This window comes from Malus domestica, chromosome 02, assembly GCF_042453785.1.
Source record: "Malus domestica chromosome 02, GDT2T_hap1".
NCBI lineage: Eukaryota > Viridiplantae > Streptophyta > Magnoliopsida > Rosales > Rosaceae > Malus > Malus domestica.
This window is the reverse complement of record NC_091662.1, coordinates 12,708,620-12,728,852: the sequence shown is the minus strand read 5'-3', so window position 1 is coordinate 12,728,852 and position 20,233 is coordinate 12,708,620. Positions and strand designations below refer to the sequence as shown.

The 20,233-nt window shown below is 37.4% G+C and overlaps 1 protein-coding gene and 1 long non-coding RNA gene across 2 annotated transcripts; both read right to left on the bottom strand.

Annotated features, from left to right (window-relative positions):
* Positions 1–4,105: 4,105 nt before the first annotated feature.
* LOC103430511 (uncharacterized) lies at positions 4,106–6,292 on the bottom strand. The gene is made up of 4 exons (XR_003767987.2): positions 6,045–6,292; positions 5,876–5,941; positions 5,072–5,135; positions 4,106–4,291 (listed from the first exon to the last, which is right to left on the bottom strand). It is a non-coding gene; the product is annotated as an uncharacterized lncRNA (long non-coding RNA).
* Positions 6,293–14,513: 8,221 nt separating this feature from the next.
* On the bottom strand, positions 14,514–19,665 carry LOC103426817 (uncharacterized). The gene is made up of 12 exons (XM_008364902.4): positions 19,168–19,665; positions 18,992–19,074; positions 18,085–18,157; positions 17,708–17,794; positions 17,461–17,577; positions 16,847–17,275; positions 16,192–16,586; positions 16,010–16,109; positions 15,850–15,909; positions 15,682–15,768; positions 15,446–15,574; positions 14,514–15,123 (listed from the first exon to the last, which is right to left on the bottom strand). The coding sequence occupies exons 2-12, from the start codon at positions 19,066–19,068 to the stop codon at positions 14,821–14,823; spliced, it is 1,857 nt and encodes a 618-aa protein (XP_008363124.1). The 5' UTR covers positions 19,069–19,074; positions 19,168–19,665; the 3' UTR covers positions 14,514–14,820.
* Positions 19,666–20,233: the final 568 nt, after the last annotated feature.

Below are 20,233 nucleotides of genomic sequence, written 5' to 3'. Positions count from 1 at the left end.
CTCCAACCGAGGGCCATAGGGCCAAACATAATTTATTATTTAAATTTAAAAACTACAACAACTTATTGTAGACATCGAAATTTCGTAAATAAATATTGACCGATAAATCAAAGTGTCAACGCTCATGTATTACATAAATTTTACACGTAGCGTGTGACTCAACGAAAATTGAAATGAGTTGGAAAAGTCATCAAATAGGACACGTGTCAACACCTGGCAGAAACGACTTATTTCATCTGGGATATTATATTCAAAATTAGGCATTGGAAAATTCTATAAATACAAGCCCATTTCATTCATTTAGGGGAACCAATTCATATTACACCTTGAAGCTCTGAAGCTCTGAAACTCCGAAGCTCTCAAGCATCCAGGTTCCCGAAGAATCAAGAAAGCTCTCTTCGTTCTTCGTCCATCGCTCTCTCAAGATCAAGCCCCGACGGCCCTTGAAGAAAGCACCATCGTTCATCATCCGTTCATCCAAGATCAAGCCCCAACGGCCCTTTGGATCAACAATCATCCACCTTCAAGATCAAGCCCCGACGGCCCTTGAAGAAAGTGTTCTTCGTTCATCGTTCTTCCAAGATCAAGCCCCAACGGCCCTTTGGATCAACAAACGTCGACAAATCCACACATCCAACCGTCCTTCAAGATCAAGCCCAAAAGCCCTTGAAGATCCATTCATCACTGTTCTTCAAGATCAAGCCCAAAAGCCCCTTGAAGATCCGCTCAAATCCACCTTCAAAGATCAAGCCCACGGCCCTGCCAAGAAACTTCCAACTGTTCATCCAAGATCAAGCCTCGACGCGCCTTGGATCAACGAAACATCCACGAATCAACACCTTACGGAGATCGAATCAGAGGATCAAATTAGAGAGAGATTGGAACCCAAAATCATCAAATACAAATATTTGTTTGTGCACGTTGTTCTTGTCTCATTCGTTTCAGGAATTTTCCGTGTTCACACTTATATTTAAAAACAACAACTTATATTTAAAAACTAAAAATTAATTTTAAAAACTACAAATTAAATTTAAAACAACATTAACTTAAATTTAAAAATTACAACGACTTAAATTTAATATCCATAATCAACATCATCTTCATCATCCGCCATTGTAGGAGTATAGTTAGAGGTAAACAATTGCCGCCGAGACATAATTTCTTTTTTTTTCCTATCAAAATAGGCCTTACTCATTGGAGTGTAATTCAAAGTGTTCATTTCCATATTCTTATCATCCATCTCTTCTTGTATTTGTTTGGCCCGTTCTTCATGTCTACACTTCCTTTCTTCCGCCTCAAGGGCGTTTTGCTCCGCCAGTAATCGCAATGAGGCCACCACTTCATGTTGAGCGGCGTAATCAGCATTTGCCTTACCCTTTTCCCTCAACCTTTGGGCCTTGTTTCGTCTCATAGCCCTAAGTAAAGAACTTTCGGACGGAGTCGGATTTTCTACCCTTGTTTGTTGAATAGTAGGAGATCCATCTTCATTCATATCTACAGATGAGGATGCAGCTCCCAAAGGATCCACTCTATGTTGAGGTGGATTTTCAAATAACACCCACCCTTTACAAATTTCCCAACAACCGTGAAACTGAAAGGGTTTTGAGCTACCCTCCATATACAATTCCTCCGCTTGGCGTACCTAGAAAATATAATTACAAAAATTTTAGGAAATTAATTCATGAAATTAAATGTAATATAATGACATATAATTACAAAAATTAAATGTAATATAATTAAACATTTAAAATAAACTGTGAAAACACTAACTTCGTCATAGTAATTGGCGCCGCTTTCATGTCTACTTGCTGCTGCTAATAGTGCTTGATGCCATTTATTCAAACTTGGATGAAGATGTTTCTTCCATCTTGAAAAACAACTTTTGTGGTTCGAGTGGAATGGTGCCTTCATAGAACTCTAAGTATTTTTTGGACACACGAGTCCAAACACCTTCACTTGTTTGAGAAATCCCCCTCACACTATCTTCTGAGACCCATCTATAAGCCTTGCAAAGAGCTTCATCTTCTTTTCGGGTCCAAGACCTACCTTTCATTGCAGATGAGGCCATTTTTTTTGAAAAAAATGAAGGAAATATTGAAGGAAATTATTGAAAAAAATATTGAAGGAAATTATTGAAAAATTGAAACAAATATTATAGATGAAGGAAATATTGGAAAATATGTTGAAGGAAATATTGAATGAGATACTGAGAAATATATTGAAGGAAATATTGAAAAATATTGAAGAATGAAATATTGCAAATGAAGTGAAGAATTGAAAGAACTTCACCATATTTATAGAAGAAAAGAAATGTTTAAAATTATAAAAAAAAAAAAAAAAAAAAAACCCCAACTGCTAGTTGACTCAGCTAGCCGTTATATTAAAAAAAATTCAAATTATTAGTGTCGGTTATCTATAAAAAAAAAAAAGAATTTCTCTTTAATGCTGTCGGTTATAACCTTTGGCCCTTTGAACTTCCGTGGGGCCCTCCCAGATTCTCGAGCCCTCTGGCCTAGCCCTCGGTTAGAGATGGTTTTAGGGCTATTTTCAGCCCTCTGGCCCTGTGGACCCTTCGGTTAGAGATGACCTTACTATCCTCTCAAGTCTCAACACTCGAACTTTAAATAAAAAGTTCGTATATTTAAACAACGGGTGGATCTAGGAACCATTTTTTTACACAATTTTTTCCACATGTTTTGTAGAGTGCATTTCGTAATATATTACAATGATCCGAATCGTTTTTATTTTATAACATCATTCATAGATCATTCTTGTAAAAACCTAGACAAATCTAAAACCATGGAAACATTTGTAGTGAAGTAAATGAATGAATACGGTTCTATAAAAAAAACAGTAAATTTAATCCAATGATCATATTGTTTTGAATTTGGATGGTTTTTGGTATACATGATCTTTGGGAGAAAACCTAAAAAATAAACGATTCGGATCGTTGAAAAACATTACGGAACAACTTCTATAAAAAAAAAAATTTTAAAAAAACATGTGTTAAAATTATTTATATATAGTGTCACAAATCCGCCCTTTTAAACAATAATTATGTGGATAAGATCGAGCGAACATTTCCCTTTAAATTTGCATGGCAAAAAAGCTAATTGACTATATATGGTACTTAGTGGTGAATGAGGATCCTAAGGATTCCAGAAATTCTCAAATTGTATCCGTTTATTATACATTGTGCGGTCATAAATTATTTTAAATATTTTAATTTAAAATTAAATATGAATAGTATCTGACGAAAACTGACCTCATAAAGAGAATCCGAAGATGATCCTCATTCCTTGATGGTCACCACGAGCATCTGGTTAATTGTATTTTAAACCTTCCAAGATGTTACAACTAGCTAAGCAACATTAATTTATATAGTAAGTGGGTTTTATAGTGTTTATATTACAAGCCACTTGTGATAAGGAAGAGGAAGGAAGATTAAAATATAGAGAGTTTTAACGAAACATTTTTGGTACTGTTCATTTTTAAAGAAAAATCACATTTTTATCTTTTTTAAGTACTATTCATTACACCTTCATTTGTTATTTTTCATTAAAACTAAAGCTTTTTGAACTTTTCGTTAGTTTTTTAAAATAACTTATAACTTGTATTATTTATTTTTTTAAAGGTCCTGATTTCAAATTGTCAGAAACGTATCATAGTAGTTACTAAAGAAAATATGATTGTGAAATGAATACTGATAGAACCATATTAAGATCTTTGTGATACTCTTTCTTTTCAATATTCTATGGAATACTCTTCGACTTTTATGAATTTTTTATTTCAATATTGCGTATAAACTTTTAAGTTTAAAATAGTAATTAGAGAAGAGATTGAGCTTAAAGCCTTGCATTATAATACCATATTTTTTTTTAATGAACATGAATGTAATTGTTCGGGCAGGAATTTCGCTGGGAAGGGTCCCTAGCTCGAGCACACAGCTCCCCGAGGAATTGGCACTTTGGTTGGCTATCGGGCTCTTGACACGCCCCGACCCTGATATTCCTCGAATACCAGGACCGACACGTGCTGGCCGACACCCGGGGGTGACGAAAGCCATTAATTGATACAAAAGCTAAGAATAAGAAATAAATACAGGTTATGAATTTAAAAACAATGAATTAACAATTTAGGAACGTGTTCAGAGCATATAACTAAACCTAGTCACTAACAAGAACTAAGATAAGATTGAATGAACAAATGAGTGAGTCCTACCCCGAGAGGACTCGAAGATGCCGCTGCGGAAGTACCTTGATGCCGGGGTTATGTGCCTTCATCCTAAGTCCTGAATGGGGGCGCAAAACAAGGGTGAGTGGACCAAGCTTGTATATATACATAGTACAAAAACAGCTATGAACATACTAACCCCCACAGTTTAATAATGAAAACTACTAGAATAATAAGTGATAAGCTTTTCAGAAAACTCTAGCATGCCATAAAACAATTCATATATCTATCTGCAAATCAATCTCAAAAAATCATATCAGAAATCATCTCAGCAATCATATCAGGAAGCATAACACAAGTTGTGCTGCTAGTGAGTGCACTGAATAACAATACTCCCGGCCCAATGCCTGCACCTCAGTCTCTGTGCCCGTAGCCAGAGATATCTCCCTCCCGGCCCAATGCCTGTCTCCGTGTCCCTCAGCCTTTCGCTAGGGATTATTTCTTCCGGCCTCAATGCCAACACCAGATCCTCGCCCCAGGCGGCATAGTGTTCACTAGGTACGCACAAAACATAATTCACCTCTAAAATACAACTTTGTAGCATAAATTCATCGATCCTTTATACTACGAAGAGGTGTTCGAAAGTCATTTGAAACACATTCTTAGCATCCTATCGTCATCGATCAGATAGTCTACCAGAATGAGGGTTCTATAGAAAATACGATATAATGGAAATAGTTCAAAACATATATATATATATATATATATATAATCACGTATAATCAAATCATCATGCTTCCTGTAAAGTATTCCTCAAATCAATAATTCTGCAAGGCATGCTATTAAATTATGCATTTCTATCAATAAAACATGCAATTTTCGAAGGTGGTCCACTCACAGATACTCCGAAGCAGCAGAATTGTGTGGAAAAAGATTAAGGAAGTCTCCACTAGCAACTTCACCTAAGCACGAAAATGTACAATTTAATAAACTACCCGAAAGATAGAATTTTAGGAAATGGAAATGGGTTTTGGGTTTGGGTAGGTTAGGAACAAGAGGGAGTTTTAGGCTTAAGCCTAAACCCATGCTTATACACACACGGCACACACACCACACATTCACACACATACATACACAACACATACTCACAGAGCTGCACCGCATAACGCACACACTGTACACTTCATACAATACACAAACATACACAACACACACGTGCACCATACACCATCACACTTACTCTCACACACACACACACTTGCACGGACACCAACATGCCAAACACACACACAGACAGCATGCACATATATATATATACAAATATACACACAGAGGCAACATGCATATATATATATATATATATATAGATACATACATATAAACACACACACGCATGCACAGCATGCATATATATATAAGCACACACACGCACAGCATCATGCATATATATATATATATATATATATATATATATATATATATATATATATATGTAATCACACACACGCACAGTAAGCATACTTACACACACACACACACGGTTCACGCACACACACTTGCACAACGTACACACTGCACAAACGCACACTCACGAACTCGCCGGAGTTCGTCGTCGGAACCGGACATGCATGCACAAGGGATGGTAAGAGTTAGGGCTTGAATAAGGGGTTCTAAAACTTCACAAATATACCTAAGAACTCACCTGGACGCACTGCAGCAGGTTTTGGGAAGAGATGGACCTCGAACTCGTCAGAGTTCGTCGTCGGAGCTAGATTATTAGCACAGAGAAAAACTGAGATCAAAACCCTTGAGTTTTGTCATAAAACCAACATGCATAACCCAGAAATTTGAAGAAGGAACACAATCCTCACCTGGGTTCGCGTGTTAGAGCTTTGAAGCTCTCGGCTTCAATGGCAGAAAAGCCCACGGTGCTCAGATGGCGCATGCAAGGGTACCATTGAGTTCGTTAGGTCTCAAGGATTCCAAATATATGGTTTTTGGGGTTTGATTTGTAAGGGGAGTGAGGTGAAAGCTAGAGAGAAGCTCTCGGAGCTTAGAGATAGTGTGAGTTCCTGAGAGTTAGAGAGAGATAGTTGATTTCAGATATTAGAGGGGGAGAGAGATTGGAAACCACGATAGAAGTATAAAGAAATAAGGCGGGTCCCATGGTTCACTAATTAAAGACTAAAGAAATCATTTTAATAAGTAAAGAGTGGGTGTGGTTGTAACAGCTCTTGCTCGCTTGTCGAGCTTCAAGAAGAGGACATAATTAGTTCTGAAATGTGCCTTTGTCGGGCCTTAGGTGTAGGCCGTGATGCTCACAATCAAAACTAACTAAGTACTGAGGCGTGCCACTGACATCTCTGTATGGTAGATGTAGAATGAATGTATTTAAGCCGATTACTTGCACCCCAAGTTATTCTGACTTCTTATTATCAAAGGATTATCGTGAATGGGTTAAGTCTACATTAAGTTTTTTTCTATGCCTTGAGATCAATGACCTTTGTTTATCTTGTATGCTTTAAAGGGTGAAAGTCCAAATCTGATTAAGACATTAGTTTCATTTACTTTTACGATAGTAAAAGTACTAAGTGAACCAGATCTGAGAGTTAATGGAACTTTAGATCATTAAGAGACCGAAAATGACTTGCATATATATTGAGGGATACATTATAACACCAAATCTATTAATGGAAAGGCAAAAACAAAGAGAGTCGGGTAAGATTTCACCTTGTCGGGTAAGGTTAAAACGTCTTGCGATCTCTTCTCTTGGCAGTAACAAAAGGGTTGAGTACTAAAAGGGGTGATTGGAAAAGAGTTTACATATGAGAAATCGATACTACATCATTTAGAAAAAAATGTAGCAAAGCTTTTACATAGACAAAAAATATCTTTCTACGGGAAATCTAAGGCTAAAAGGGTGTAGAATCTAGACAAAGCGCAACTTTCTGAGTATTTTGCTTGGCTGAGAGACAAGTTGTATATTTGTTTGTTTGAATGGTTGAGTGTCTTTGTCTCTAGGCCTTCTTCCCCCTTTTATAAACGAATTGGCCTAGCCGTGTTGTTTCTGCTCTTGCCCGAAAGTAACTGAAGGGTAGTGAGTCATCAGCATTTTGACGTGTTTGCCTTCCAAAAAGCACTTTTGGGCCTAGAGTTGGTGAATTTCCATCGGTTGTCACTTCTTGTAAGCAACTAGCCTTTGCATTAATGGGGGAGTGCCAACTGGTCTTTGAGATGGATGATCTGGGCTTAGGTGCTGGGTCTTGGACGAAATCTCATTCTTGAGCTCTTTTTGGGCTTCCATTCCTGAAAGCCCAAAGTTTAAATATTAACTCAAACAGTAATGTTTTAGGGTGATTATCACTCACCACCACTTAAGTTCAAGCACAAATGCTCAAAAGTTTTTAAAAGAAGAATAGGAGCTCCAGCTGGGCCAAATTTACTTTCTGCTGCCATTGCATCCCAGAAGCCGGTCTCTCTGGCAATCTAGGCCAGCTCAATGTTGGCCAGAGACGGCGGTCGCCTAATTTCCAAGCTCAATTTTTACCGAATTACTTATAAGTAAAGTAAGTTGAGCTGATTTCCATATAACCAATTAGTTTTGTGGTAAAAGTTGAAATCTCAACTTTCTTCATATTCCACAGTTCACACTAATCTCTACTAGGGAAAGGAAGGAAGGTTGGAACATGCAATGTGAGTTAAAGAAAAAAACACTTGTATCGCGTTCAAACCCTAACCATCGGAACAAATCCTAATTCAATAAGAAGACGACGTCTCTTATACGTCATGTATTGATCTCTTATGCAATACAAATTCATGTATATAGGTGAGGCTTTAAAAGTGACCACCGTCACAAAGCGTGGGTGCGAAAAATGTTGTCCTGTAGATCAAAGCTATAAATTCAGGTCACGGTTTAAAGAGAAGTCAACGCCCCCACGCGCATTGACGTGGGAAATTTATGTACCGTTTGGTCAGTTAGGTACATTCATGCTACACCAACAATCACTTTACTATTCAACCACAAACCAACTCGATCAGTGAGATTTTCTTGGACGAAAAATCAATAATCCTTCTAAATCTTTGGCTAAAATGAATATACCATGACTGAAGTTGAGTCAAGTCAATTTTATAAAGTCTTGCCGCTCTAAATGATACTTGTAAGGCATAATAAGCTGGATTGTTGTCAAATTCAACAAATCTAGAATCAACCATTATAAGGTTTGTTATACAAAAAAGTTATAAGTTAACCAAACAACAAACATGCATTAGTCCAATTTAATTGAAACTATAACATCACACATTTCTGAAAATTAATTAGACAGAAATGTATATGTTGATCACGATTGAGAAGAACCGCCACACCCCTCACTCTATCACACCCTGAGAAGTGCAAATGGCCATTTGAAGGTGGATTGGAGCGTGTTTGTGAAGTGGTTGCATTTGTACTTATATACATAAAAAGGGCAAACCAAACTTCACTTCATTCCGTCCACTAATTCACAAAAAAAAAATCACTATATAAGTAACAGATATTGATATCAAATAATCATATGTAGCACATCAAAATAAAGAAAAAATAATGGCCCAATTTCCCTTGGTTGTAGTAGTAGCACTAGACATATGCAGCTCAGCCCATGGCGCCGCTTCAGCCACCGCCTTAGACTACGTCGAAGCCCACAACCGAGCAAGAGCGCCCGTCGGTGTCGGCCCTTTAAAGTGGAGCGAGTCCTTAGCAACAGCCGCTACCCGAGTGGTCATCTACCAAAGAGACAATAACCGCTGCGACCTAGCAGCAGAGCCCAACAGTTTGACTGGTTCCGACCCCAAGTATGGCTTCAACCAGTTTTGAACAACTGTCAGGACGCGGACGGCGATGCTGCGCATGGCGTTGGAAAACTGGGTGGAGGAGAAGCAGTACTACGACCACGACAATAATTCTTGTGCACCAAATAATCGTTCGTACACGCAGGTTGTGTGGAGAAAGTCCTTGGAGTTGGGGTGTGTTGAAGCCACGTCTGTCAAGGAGCAGAGGAGTCTTACTGTTTGTTTTTATAATCCTCCGGGAAACTTTGAAGGGGAGAGTCCCTACTAGCTATTAGCTAAGCTAAGAGATGTTGATTAATTAGAAAGTAAAGAATAATAATGTATCACAATTGACAATTGGGAGAGAGGTCGAAGTTTCATCCATGCATATGCCTTCAGGTTTGTCAAATTATGTCATCTCCTAAAACTTGAAGGCAGACGTGAGATATGGATACAAATTGAAAGCAATTAATTATGCCTTCAAGTTTATCTAATCACTAAGTACCTAAAGTAGTGCTATCAATTTTTGCACTAACCTTTATATTTGGATCTTTTCATTTTAATAAAATGTATTTTTTTCCACACAAAAAAAAACTTTTAGTGCTTTTTACTATCAATTTATTTAAGACCAAGTCTTATCGCAATTAAACTCACCTTCAAGTCTTCATGACTCAAAGCGGTTTGAAGAACTCAAGAATTATGATTTCTTGCAAGCAGCGGCTTATTTTTTTTAAGATGTAGCTTTAGTTCCTTATATTACTTATATTAAAGCTTATAAAAGAGAAAATTCTAGCATTGTTTATAATTTTCTCAATACATAATCCTAATAAAACACTTGAAAAATTGGGAGTTTTGAAGAACCATGAGTGAGGGAGGGAGGGAGGAGGGAGAGAAAATACAGTTCTTTCAGTTGTATCATAGGAGTAAGGGCTGGTTTGGTATTGCTGTGCTTTGAAAAAAAACTGTTGTGAGAATAAGCGGTTGTGCTGTGAGAATAAGCGGCTGTGAAATAAATTAGCAGAGTGTTTGGTAAATTTTTTTGTAAAAATGCTTTTGGAAAAAAAAAAAAGTTTGATAGTGGGTCTTTTCATTAAAGGAGCACGGTAGCTCCGTGTGCTTTGAAAAAAAGCCAGTTTTCCAAAACTGCAAATAGCAGCTTCAGCTTTTTCCTTTGATTTCAGCTTATTCTCACAGCAGCTTCCAAAATAAGCCCTTTTTTTCAGCTTACCAAACACCTAAAACCCTCACAGCTTTTTTTCATGGGTGTTTTTTTTTAAGTACCTCACTCCCAAACCACCCCTAAAGAACTTGCTATTGTGTATTTTAGGAGTGGACCTTAATTATAATTACAAATAAGCAATCCTACATGCGTCCCATATAGCTTAAGGGCATTGTATATATAATTGAGAACAACAGAGTGTGTGGCCAATTAATTTGATGGAAATTAACGTGTCATGTGTTGTGTGCTGATCACGAAATTAAAGAATTCCTTCCATCAAATTCGACACGTACAACACAAGACTCCTAAAGCTTCTATAAATAACTGTACGGCCAGAGAGTATCTGGAACATCCATTTTTACTTCTCACACATATTTTTAATTTTCGATCGTCGGATCGAATGAATTGAAGAAGATTAATGAACAGAAATTAACAAGGGGTGTTTGAGAAGTAAAAAAAGGTGTGTGGATAGCACATCCCTATCTAGAACCCCACAACAAAGCAAGAGCCGTGGTGGGTGTCGTCGGGCCTCTCAATTGGAACGAGTCCATGGCAAAAGTTGCAACCAAAGTTGCAACCCAGCCGGGTGGTGAGCCACCAAAGAGACAGCAAACACTGCGACCTAGCAGAAGACCCCCGCAGTTTGAGTGGCTCCCGCTTGAACTATAACTCCAACCAGTTTTGGTTGGTTGTGCGGTCGCGGCCAGTGACATCTCGTTTAGCTGTGGAATCCTGGGTGTCGGAGAAGCAGTACTACAACTCATGTGTGCAGAGTCATGGGCGTGGTTCGTACACGCAGGTTGTGTGGAGAAATTCTTCGGAGTTGTGGTGTGCTGAGGCCATGTGCAGACTAGTTTAACTTTGTTTTTATAATCCTCCAGGGAACCATGAAGGGCAAATCCCTTATTAGCAGGAGGGCTGAAGGGGTTAGGCCATCTTCAACCGAAAGTTGGTTAGATGGCTCGTTTTAGCCCTCTTGCCGTTCAAGAAATTAATATTTTAATGAACATTGCATGACCATATTTCTTACCATCTCTAACAGAGGGCCATAAGGCTCGTTTTAACCCTATCACAAAAAACCGTCTCCAACCGAGGGTCAAAAGGTTATAGTATGGAATGTGAATAATTGAAATAAAATAAGGTAAGATAATATAAAATTATGAAAATTATGTGAGAAATTGTGTAGAAAAAAATTAGAAAAAAAAAAAAAAAGTGGGCTAGGCATAAAAAACAAAAAATGGGCTAGGACAAAAAAAAAACTAAGCCCTAAACCCTAAAGTGGGCTACGCTAGGCAAATGGAAAAGAACAAAAAAAAAATGAAATTGGGCTAGCCAACGGGCTGGCTGGCTGGCTGAAAATGGCCAACCAGTTGGCCTTTTGGCCCTTTTTGTCCAGTCTTGACCCTCGGTTGGAGACGATTTTCAGACTATTTTCGACCCTCTGGCCCTCTGGACCATTCGGTTGGAGATGACCTTAGGTATTATAAAGAGTTTGATATCAGGGCCTCATGTGCTACTAATTAAATAAAGTTATAGGTTGGATGTTATAAATCTTTTGATTTATAGCCTTTGAAATACATGATGGTGATAATTAATATGTACTTATTCTTATAAGCTTATTGTATATTATTGGCTTTATCTCCTCAGACTATTTCCAAATGAGATGTCAAATATGTCAAATATAATTAAAAGACATTTAGGTGTTCTCCAATAGATATGCCAAATATGATGTGGCAGTTGAGTCATTTGACTCCTTACTTTCTAACTGTCTTTTTTGACAGCAAACAAAGAAGGAGTCAAATATTTTTAATTTAATTTTTTAATTCATGAGTCCCATTAGCAACTAATGGAATAAAAACTAAAGTTAATTTTGATTATTTTTTATTTTGTATAAAATCAATACAAAGTTACCATATTGACAATAAATCAACAATATTTGTATTAATTATAAATAAGTCAATCATGTATTGTGGCACTTATATGCATTTAAAATAAACAAAAATAACAGAATCTGCCATTATAGCTGGCACCCACTTCAATTGACACCCTAATTCTATATTTTTCATATTTTGGAATAGATCAATACGGATCAAACACTATAACGCAGTGTTTGTTTACTGATTATGTTTTTTACACTTGGATTCAAACGCTACATTGCAGTGTCCGTTTCCTGGTTTTTTTTTTCATCACTCATACGCCTTCTATGCTTCATTCTTCGAGCGACTATTTATTTTTATGTTTAGATTCAGTCACTGCAATGTAGTGCCCATTTCCCAGTTCTGTTTTTCTTTTTTTACATTTTGATTTAGAAATTACAACGCCGTGTTTGTTTCCTAGTTTTGTTTTTTTTTCTTTTTTACATTTTGATTAGACATTGCAACGCAATGTCAGTTTCCTAGTTTTTTTTTTCTTTTTTTTTCTTTTTTTTTTACATTTTAATTTAGAAACTACAATGCAGTGTTCGTTTCTTGGTTCTTTTTTTTTTCTTTTTTACATTTTGATTCAGACACTACAATGCAGTGTTCGTTTCCTGGTTCTGTTTTTACATTTCTATTCAGACGCTGCATTGCAGTGTCAATTTCATGATTCTCTTCTTCTTCTTGTTATCATTTCCACATTTCATGGAGTCTATCTCGACCTGTAAAATTACTTCTTAAAAAAAAAAAAAAAACTATAAATTTCATATCACATAACTCTAGGCCTAATAAAATAATAAAATACATATTTGACACCTCCATTGGAAAATACGAGAATTTAGCACTTTTATTTAATTTACCATATCAGCCATCAAAAAATTTTTGACATATTATTTTTGACATCTCCTTTGGAGATGCTCTCACACGTCAAGGTTTAGGATTAATGGTTGTTTAACATGACATCATTATTAGAGTTTTTTTTGCGAGTAGTTTTAAGTCCGATCCTGATTTTTTTGCCCATCACCTTTATCTCAATAATTTGAGAAGTTCAATTCTCGTTCTCCACTTCTTTGTTCATTTGCATTTGCAAGATGTGGAATGAAAATGAAGTTTCATCTATATGTTTATTTCTCATATCTTCTATTTTATCTCTGCCTTACAAGATATTTAAACTTTCTGAGTTAATGTTTGTCTAACAGTTACAACCAATTATAATGATCACCTACCAATTAGCACATCAATCATAACTTATGTGATCAATTCATAAAGTCGATAAATTTTGGCACATGCATTTAACATTACTCCCACAAAGAAGGGCCAACAACTTCATTCCCTTCACTCAAAGGTGTCCCTATAAATACCTAGACACACCAATTAAGGATTTGACCACATCGAACACCAGATCAAAGATCAAATGGCCCATCATCGTCCTAGCAGCCCTGGCTCTAGCCATGAGCTCAGCCCATGTTGCGGGGGCTCAGGCGCCAAGCTCCAACACTTCAGCCAGAGAATACCTCCAAGTTCACAACCAAGCCAGGGCAGCCGTGGCCCGTGGGTGTTGAGCCGCTCAAGTGGATTGAGTCTCTCGCCAATGCAACAAGTAGGCTAGTGAGGTACCGAAAGATCAACCAAGCCTGCAACTTTGCTATCCTCACCAGTGGCAGCAAGTATGGAGCCAATCAGCTGTGGGCAAGTGGGCAGTCAGTGAGTCCAACCATGGTTGTGGACACTTGGGTCAAAGAGAAGGACTTCTATAACCACAGTGGGAACTCGTGTGCCAAAGCACAGGTGTGGTGTGTACACCCAGGTGGTGTGGAGGAAGTCTTTGAAGCTTGGGTGTGCTCAGGCTACTTGTGTGAAAGAACAGAGCAGCTTAAGTATTTGTTTGTATAATCCTCCTGGGAATGTTATAGGGGATAGCCCCTACTAGGGGAAAAATAATTCCCTTGTATCTGGGATGTTACGCCGACAGAATCTCAAACCAATTGGACTACATGTCATCACAGCATTCCAGGTGTCGGTAAGTTTCTCAAACTTAGAGAAGTTGAAGTAGAAGCTAGTTTGAGTTTAGTTTTTGCAAGTGATGTGATCTATGATCTTGAGGGGTTGATTAGCAAATAATGTGTTGTACTTAGGGTGTTTGATGTAAATTAGGCAAATGTATTAGGGTCTTTGCTGCTAAATATGTAATGTAACACTATGGTTCTTCAGATCTCTTTTCTCTTTGTGATTTGTTTTGCGTTTTGTGGGTTGCAGAATACAGCTGCATCTCTGTGACTATATTTTAAGAAAATGGATTTGGGAGATGCAAGAAATATATGATGCAGAAAACTGCTAATAAACACGTGACTCTCATGTGCAGAGTTCATTGACATATGAAATGCCTAGAGAAAAATTCAATCTACATCACTAATCCATTTTACTATTAAAAATGATGGTTTAAGGGAAACAAAAGATATATTTACAGTGCACCATCTCAATTCATTCACAACATTGCAGATACTTTGCTTAGCCTAACACAAGATAATGCAGAAACAAAATGCTGCAGGGTTTACGCCCTTCTATTCTCCAGCCATCACTTCTTTTTACTTTTTTTTTTTCGGGTTCATATTCTACTTTGTACAAAAAAGATATATGAATTCTTCTACCATAAAAACCTTAAAACCGTTGCAGATTACTTGATGAATGTATGGGACCCTGCGCAAGTGTTCACTTCACCAGTTCTTTAGAAATCAGATACCGAAAAGTGAAATTGTGAGGAATATACTCAATGCTCTTCCGAGGATTCCCAAGATGGACTTTCTTGACAGTCTTCCTCAAAGATTCAGGCAATGTCTGTTGGATCATCTCCAAAACACCAACCGGACACAAACCTGAACTCTTTGCAAATGCCTCAACAATCTTTGGTAGAAGAATTTTGTGGTCCTTGCGCACTCCAAAGGCAGCTCGAATGTACTCCTCCTTTGCAGCTTCCAGATCTTGATATACCCTCTTGGGTGTGTATAAACGAACCTGAAAAAGATCATGGAAGGTTCATACAATTCCTCATAAGTCACTTAAAACATAAAAAGCTTAAGAGCAGATCAAGGTATTCAAATATGCAAGTTGGCTTTATTATCATTTTCTTTTTTGGTGTAATGTGGAGAATTAAGCCTCAAACAAATTTTTGTTTTTGTTTGGTTACAGTGCAAGGGAATCGAACCTAAGCAGAAAACTATTGTTAGTTTTGCTAGTTTAAAAGAATAAGCAAACTGTAATTCTGATGCAGCAAAGCTTAGTATTTATGAATTAATGGTAGACATGAATTTATAAAAGAATGAAGTTAATGGAGTACCGCAGGATCAGAATGGCTTCCTGAACACAGTGCGAAGTGTAGAAGGGGTTCCGGATGGTCAATTGCATATGCTTGCCGTTCATCTCCAGTCTTGAATTTCGCCCTTGGAGTAAGTAACAAACGAAGCCACTGCGAGCAGAGACATACCATTGTAAGTTTGAATCCCACACAGATTAATAAAAACAAGCGTTTCATAACACTTCAAAGTGCAAGTGCATGCGTGACTTAGGATCTACCTGTCCTGGGCGAGACATTCTGCATCCAAGGATAGAGCTCTGCATTGTGTCTGCACTGATTGTGTGGCCCCCAATGTTATAAGCAGCCTGGATAGCAAAAGAAACCAAGTAAATCAAAGCCGGTGCTCAACTTTTTCACCTAAGTAAAGCCAGCGGAACTATTCTTACCTTCAAAAGCAAAAATACTCTCTTTACATTGTTTTTAGGAACCCCATAAGCCAAATACGCCTGTCAGAAACAGAATACTGATTACAATCCAGTAACAAACATCCAAAGAAGATCACAATGTAAAACCAGTATATTAATTATTAAAGGTGGTGAGCATTACATGCATAACCAATGTATTGTGTACATTAATCCAGAACGCTAACTTCTCATCATTTTTCAACTTTCTTGGATCTACATCCTCTAAACGACAGATAAGTGACCTGTAACAGGATAACTTCATAAGCATAATGATAGTGTCAAGAGAATATGGAGTTTAAATCAGATCGGTACATAAAGCCTCACCTGAAATGTTGTAGCAAGTGCTCGACATCGCCTAGTTTTTTACTATCTCTATAAATCCATGGCACTTCAACCATGGTGCTGTATGGCCCACTAAACTCCTTAAGTCCTTCAACATGAAAAGGATTATCCAATCGTACATCAAAAGATGAATTATTCCTACATCGTGGACTCCACATGTCACTCTGATCTCGCGGAGAAAATGATGACAAAGATGAGTTGGGAGATGAAAGGCCATTATGTGACAAGGGTGGTTCCATTAGCTTGCAATATATGGTGGACATGCACTTGATCATGTCCTCTGAAAGCCTGTTCGGTGTCTCTGGTATATGATCAGAAATGCGTGTACCAAGATGCTCTGCCAGACTAATTAAATTTGACGAAGTATTCTGAGCATACTGGAAAAACAATTGAAAGTCATAATCCAGATAAAGCCTCCAAATTGCCACACATACCATGAAAGAGGTTAAACCCTCTAAAGTTAAGTTTCCCAAAATTGTCACTATTACATGAGTATCACCACGAACAAGGATCTTCTTCAGTAAAAATGGTGAAGTAAAGCAGCTTATGCCATGGTATGTGGTGGTAAAAAATAGCAAGCATTTTTAGGGGAACAGACTTTAACAAGAAAATGGTAAAAACAATGCACGGAAGTTACCTCCAACATGGACAATGGTTGAGAATGACAGGAACGCAAAGCTTTCGCCAAAGACTCTTCTGGAGAGGTTCTACTTAAGAATGCAGAGCGTTGCGAAAGTTCAGAGTGGCAACGGTGAATGCTGGAATCTAACAGTTTCTCTTCTCCTCCAATTTCATTGATGTCCTTTTGTGAATTTTCGTGGACAAGAGAAGATATTGCTCCAACTGCCAAGTTTTCCCTCACCAATGGCATATCAGGTTTGGAAACTTCCAGGAACATGCTTCCTGGAGTTGTTGGAGTTGGTTTTAGTCGTTCATCCTTCTTAGATGGGGAAACAGTGGAAAATTGTCCATCAAATGCCTTCCTATACAACGAGAGAAGATATTGTTCCAAATGTGTGACTTCTAATTCTAATACAGCAATCTCCTTAATCAATTCTGTAGCTGGCTGGAGTTACATAACAGCAGTGTCAAGATGTCAGATAAAATTTACAAGATTAGTTCAGAGAGTGTGATAGAATATGACAAAAATAGAGCAGGTATGTAGTTATGTAATTATCCATGTTAATTATTTCATTTTCATTAAACAAGAAAAAACAAACAAAATTTTATATCAAGACAGAAATAAGTTACCTTAGGCATCACACTTTCGTTTGTGTTATGATGGATGGAAGACCTATAACCCAATGCGTTTTCTAAAGCACGACGGACCTCGAACTGATCTTGTAATCTTTTCTCAAGCTGTAGAATCTGTGTACAAAATATTTAAAACAACATCAGTAAGCAAAGTTAAAGCTGGAGCTTTTTTGCAATAATGGGTTGGATATAATAATTTAGAATCTCCTGAACCTAAATATAAATATATACAAGTTTGGTATACCTCTTGCTTTAAAGAGTTGTGCACTTCCACGGTAGGAGGTTGTTTCTTCTTGGTTTTTGTACCACGGCCCTTGAACCGTCTCATATCCTGGTTTTAGATCCAATCCATAGGTTAGATATAAAGTTATTTTTCAACACCAGAGTTCAAAATTTTAACGTGTGAATAATCAAAATAATTATCAGTCTATTCAACTTACTTCAACAAATAATATTTCCCATCTATGGCAATAGGTATAATAATCAAAGATATAACAATTCTATATACGAATTTTTAGTTAAGATTAAATAACTGGCATTGAACTTAAGATCTTTAATTTAAGACTTATTGTAATAGACTAATAGGTAGTCAAACAAACAATAAGCTTTAAGATATCTTACCAGCTTCACACGGTCTGATGCTTCACCGGAACTATCCAAATCATCTTCCTCCACCCTCTTCTTCTCAGGAAAGCTGGCAAATGCATAGGTGTGAACAAAAGGAACTAATTGATATTGACTGAAGACGAGGACATTTGACGTCTTTCATTCCACACATAGGCCACCGCATACATGATTTGTTTATTTACAAGCATACATGATTTGTCCATTACTCCATTTACAAGCCCAAGCTTAAGGTAATCTCCTCAAAGAAGAGGAACAAAATTTTTCAGGTTCAATATCCTATAATACTCATGATTACAAACTTCAAGAGGAAAACGAAGTTGGGAAAGATTTAGAGAAAATGGAGAAAATAAATTTGGCACAGGAGAAAAAAATTCAATACCCTCAATTGCTCATGAAAATAAAAAGATTTTGGGGAGGGAAGAGCTATAAATTTTCGGGAGAGAACCGAAAGATGGTGATAACACCTGAAATTCCAAACAAAAAGCACCTGAAAATCAAGGGTCTCAATGAATTAAAGCATTCTCAACTAATATCCCTCCCTTGGGCACCGAATCTTGTATCAATTAAAAACAATCAAGGCTTCCATCCATGAAGAATAATTGAGCAGCAAAGTAGTAACAGGCCAAAGTGGAGGGTTTTGTTTTTTGGTCTGAATCCCAAAAAAGGAGGTTAGTAGAAATTGACGGTGTTGTCACTTGAAGAAAAATTCTTTGCAGCTGTGAAAGATCAGACTCCCAGTTGTCCCAAATAATCCACCTCACAAGTTTTTCCAGTTCAAGAATTTCAACAAGTATGCATACTAAAATAAAGCAAAAGTGTGAGAACAGTGACTGCTTGATAACAAAAGAAATAAATTTAATGAGTTGTCACCGAAAAATGTACTTAGTAATTAGAAACCAACCTTTTTGAACGCTTGTGTTGTTTCACTCTTAATCCCAGCACTTTACCTTCACCGCCGCTCATCCCTCCGAACCCCATTAATCTCTGCAAAAACCATCCGAAAACACAACGGAAACTAATTTCAGTAAAGAAATTTCAACACAGAAAAACAGAGGAAAATGTAATTTTACCACTTACCCGCCAGCCCAAAACTGGAGAAAATTTTCACAAACTCCTCTAATCAGACTGCAAAGTCCAAAGCTTTAACTTTCCCACTTGCATTTTTCACCTTCCCGGAGAAACCCCACAAAGTGAAAACTTGCTGCTATCAGAGTCTGGAAATTGCAGAGCTGAAATGCTGCCTAAAACCCACAAAAAGCGTCTCGGAGAAAGACGACCCTTTTGACCGGGGAGCTTCCCTGTGAAGATATGGCTGTAACTTTTTGAGCTTTTTTGGCAATGGAGGGGAGCTTTGGCCTTTGGCTTTTCGTTAAAAGAAGGAGAAACCAGGCCGTGGGGTGTTTAGTGGGAGAATAAAAGCCGGCATGGACTTGTGGCGGTAGCAATGGAAGACCCCTGAATGTCAAAGGGTTCCAAAAGCGGACAACTTTCTTTCTTTCACTCAGCCAGAGGACAAATGGGAGGGTGATAAATAGTGGCTCTGACTCCGACTCTTGATGTATTGCGTGAGTGAGTGAAGATTTATAATGTTTTATTAATTGTGTGCCACTTATTAAACAGTCTACCGGTATTTTATTTTATTTTCTTCAGTGTAAACATGTCATTTTATCGGAAGTTTTAATTAACAACACCAAAATTTCAACGTTCTGTTCTCTTGTTGTGAAGCAAGTGGGAGTTGGTGACCGCCCCTCCACTCCTGTCCCATGCTGATTGCTCCATATGGTCACTGGCCTAAGACTCTGGCATGACCTGCATATGGAGCATTTTACCTGCATTGCACGCCATTGCTATGCATAATATTACAAATGGCAATAATCATAATTATTTGTTATACCGGTTTGGGTTTTTCATTCTTTTCCCAATTTTTGATCAAGGGATGATGGTGAGAGGGGGAATAAGATTTGAATAATACTAGAGAGATTAAATTTGGAGATAAAGTTTTGAAAACTAAAGGACATGGAAATTGATGATTGGTTGATTATTTAAACGTTGATAAACCGTAAACGTGCTTATTCATATTGGTGACACATAATTTAGTTTGCAAATTTACTCTTCTTAGCATTACTCATAAGATTTTAAGTGC

Coding starts and splice junctions, on each gene's coding strand:
- LOC103426817 (XM_008364902.4), bottom strand. CDS start 19,068: ATGGGGTTCGGAGGGATGAGCGGCGGTGAAGGTAAAGTGCTGGGATTA. Junction 17,795..18,084: donor CATCAGACCGTGTGAAGCTG/GTAAGATATCTT, acceptor ATCTAAAACCAG/GATATGAGACGGTTCAAGGG. Junction 17,578..17,707: donor ACAACTCTTTAAAGCAAGAG/GTATACCAAACT, acceptor TTTTGTACACAG/ATTCTACAGCTTGAGAAAAG.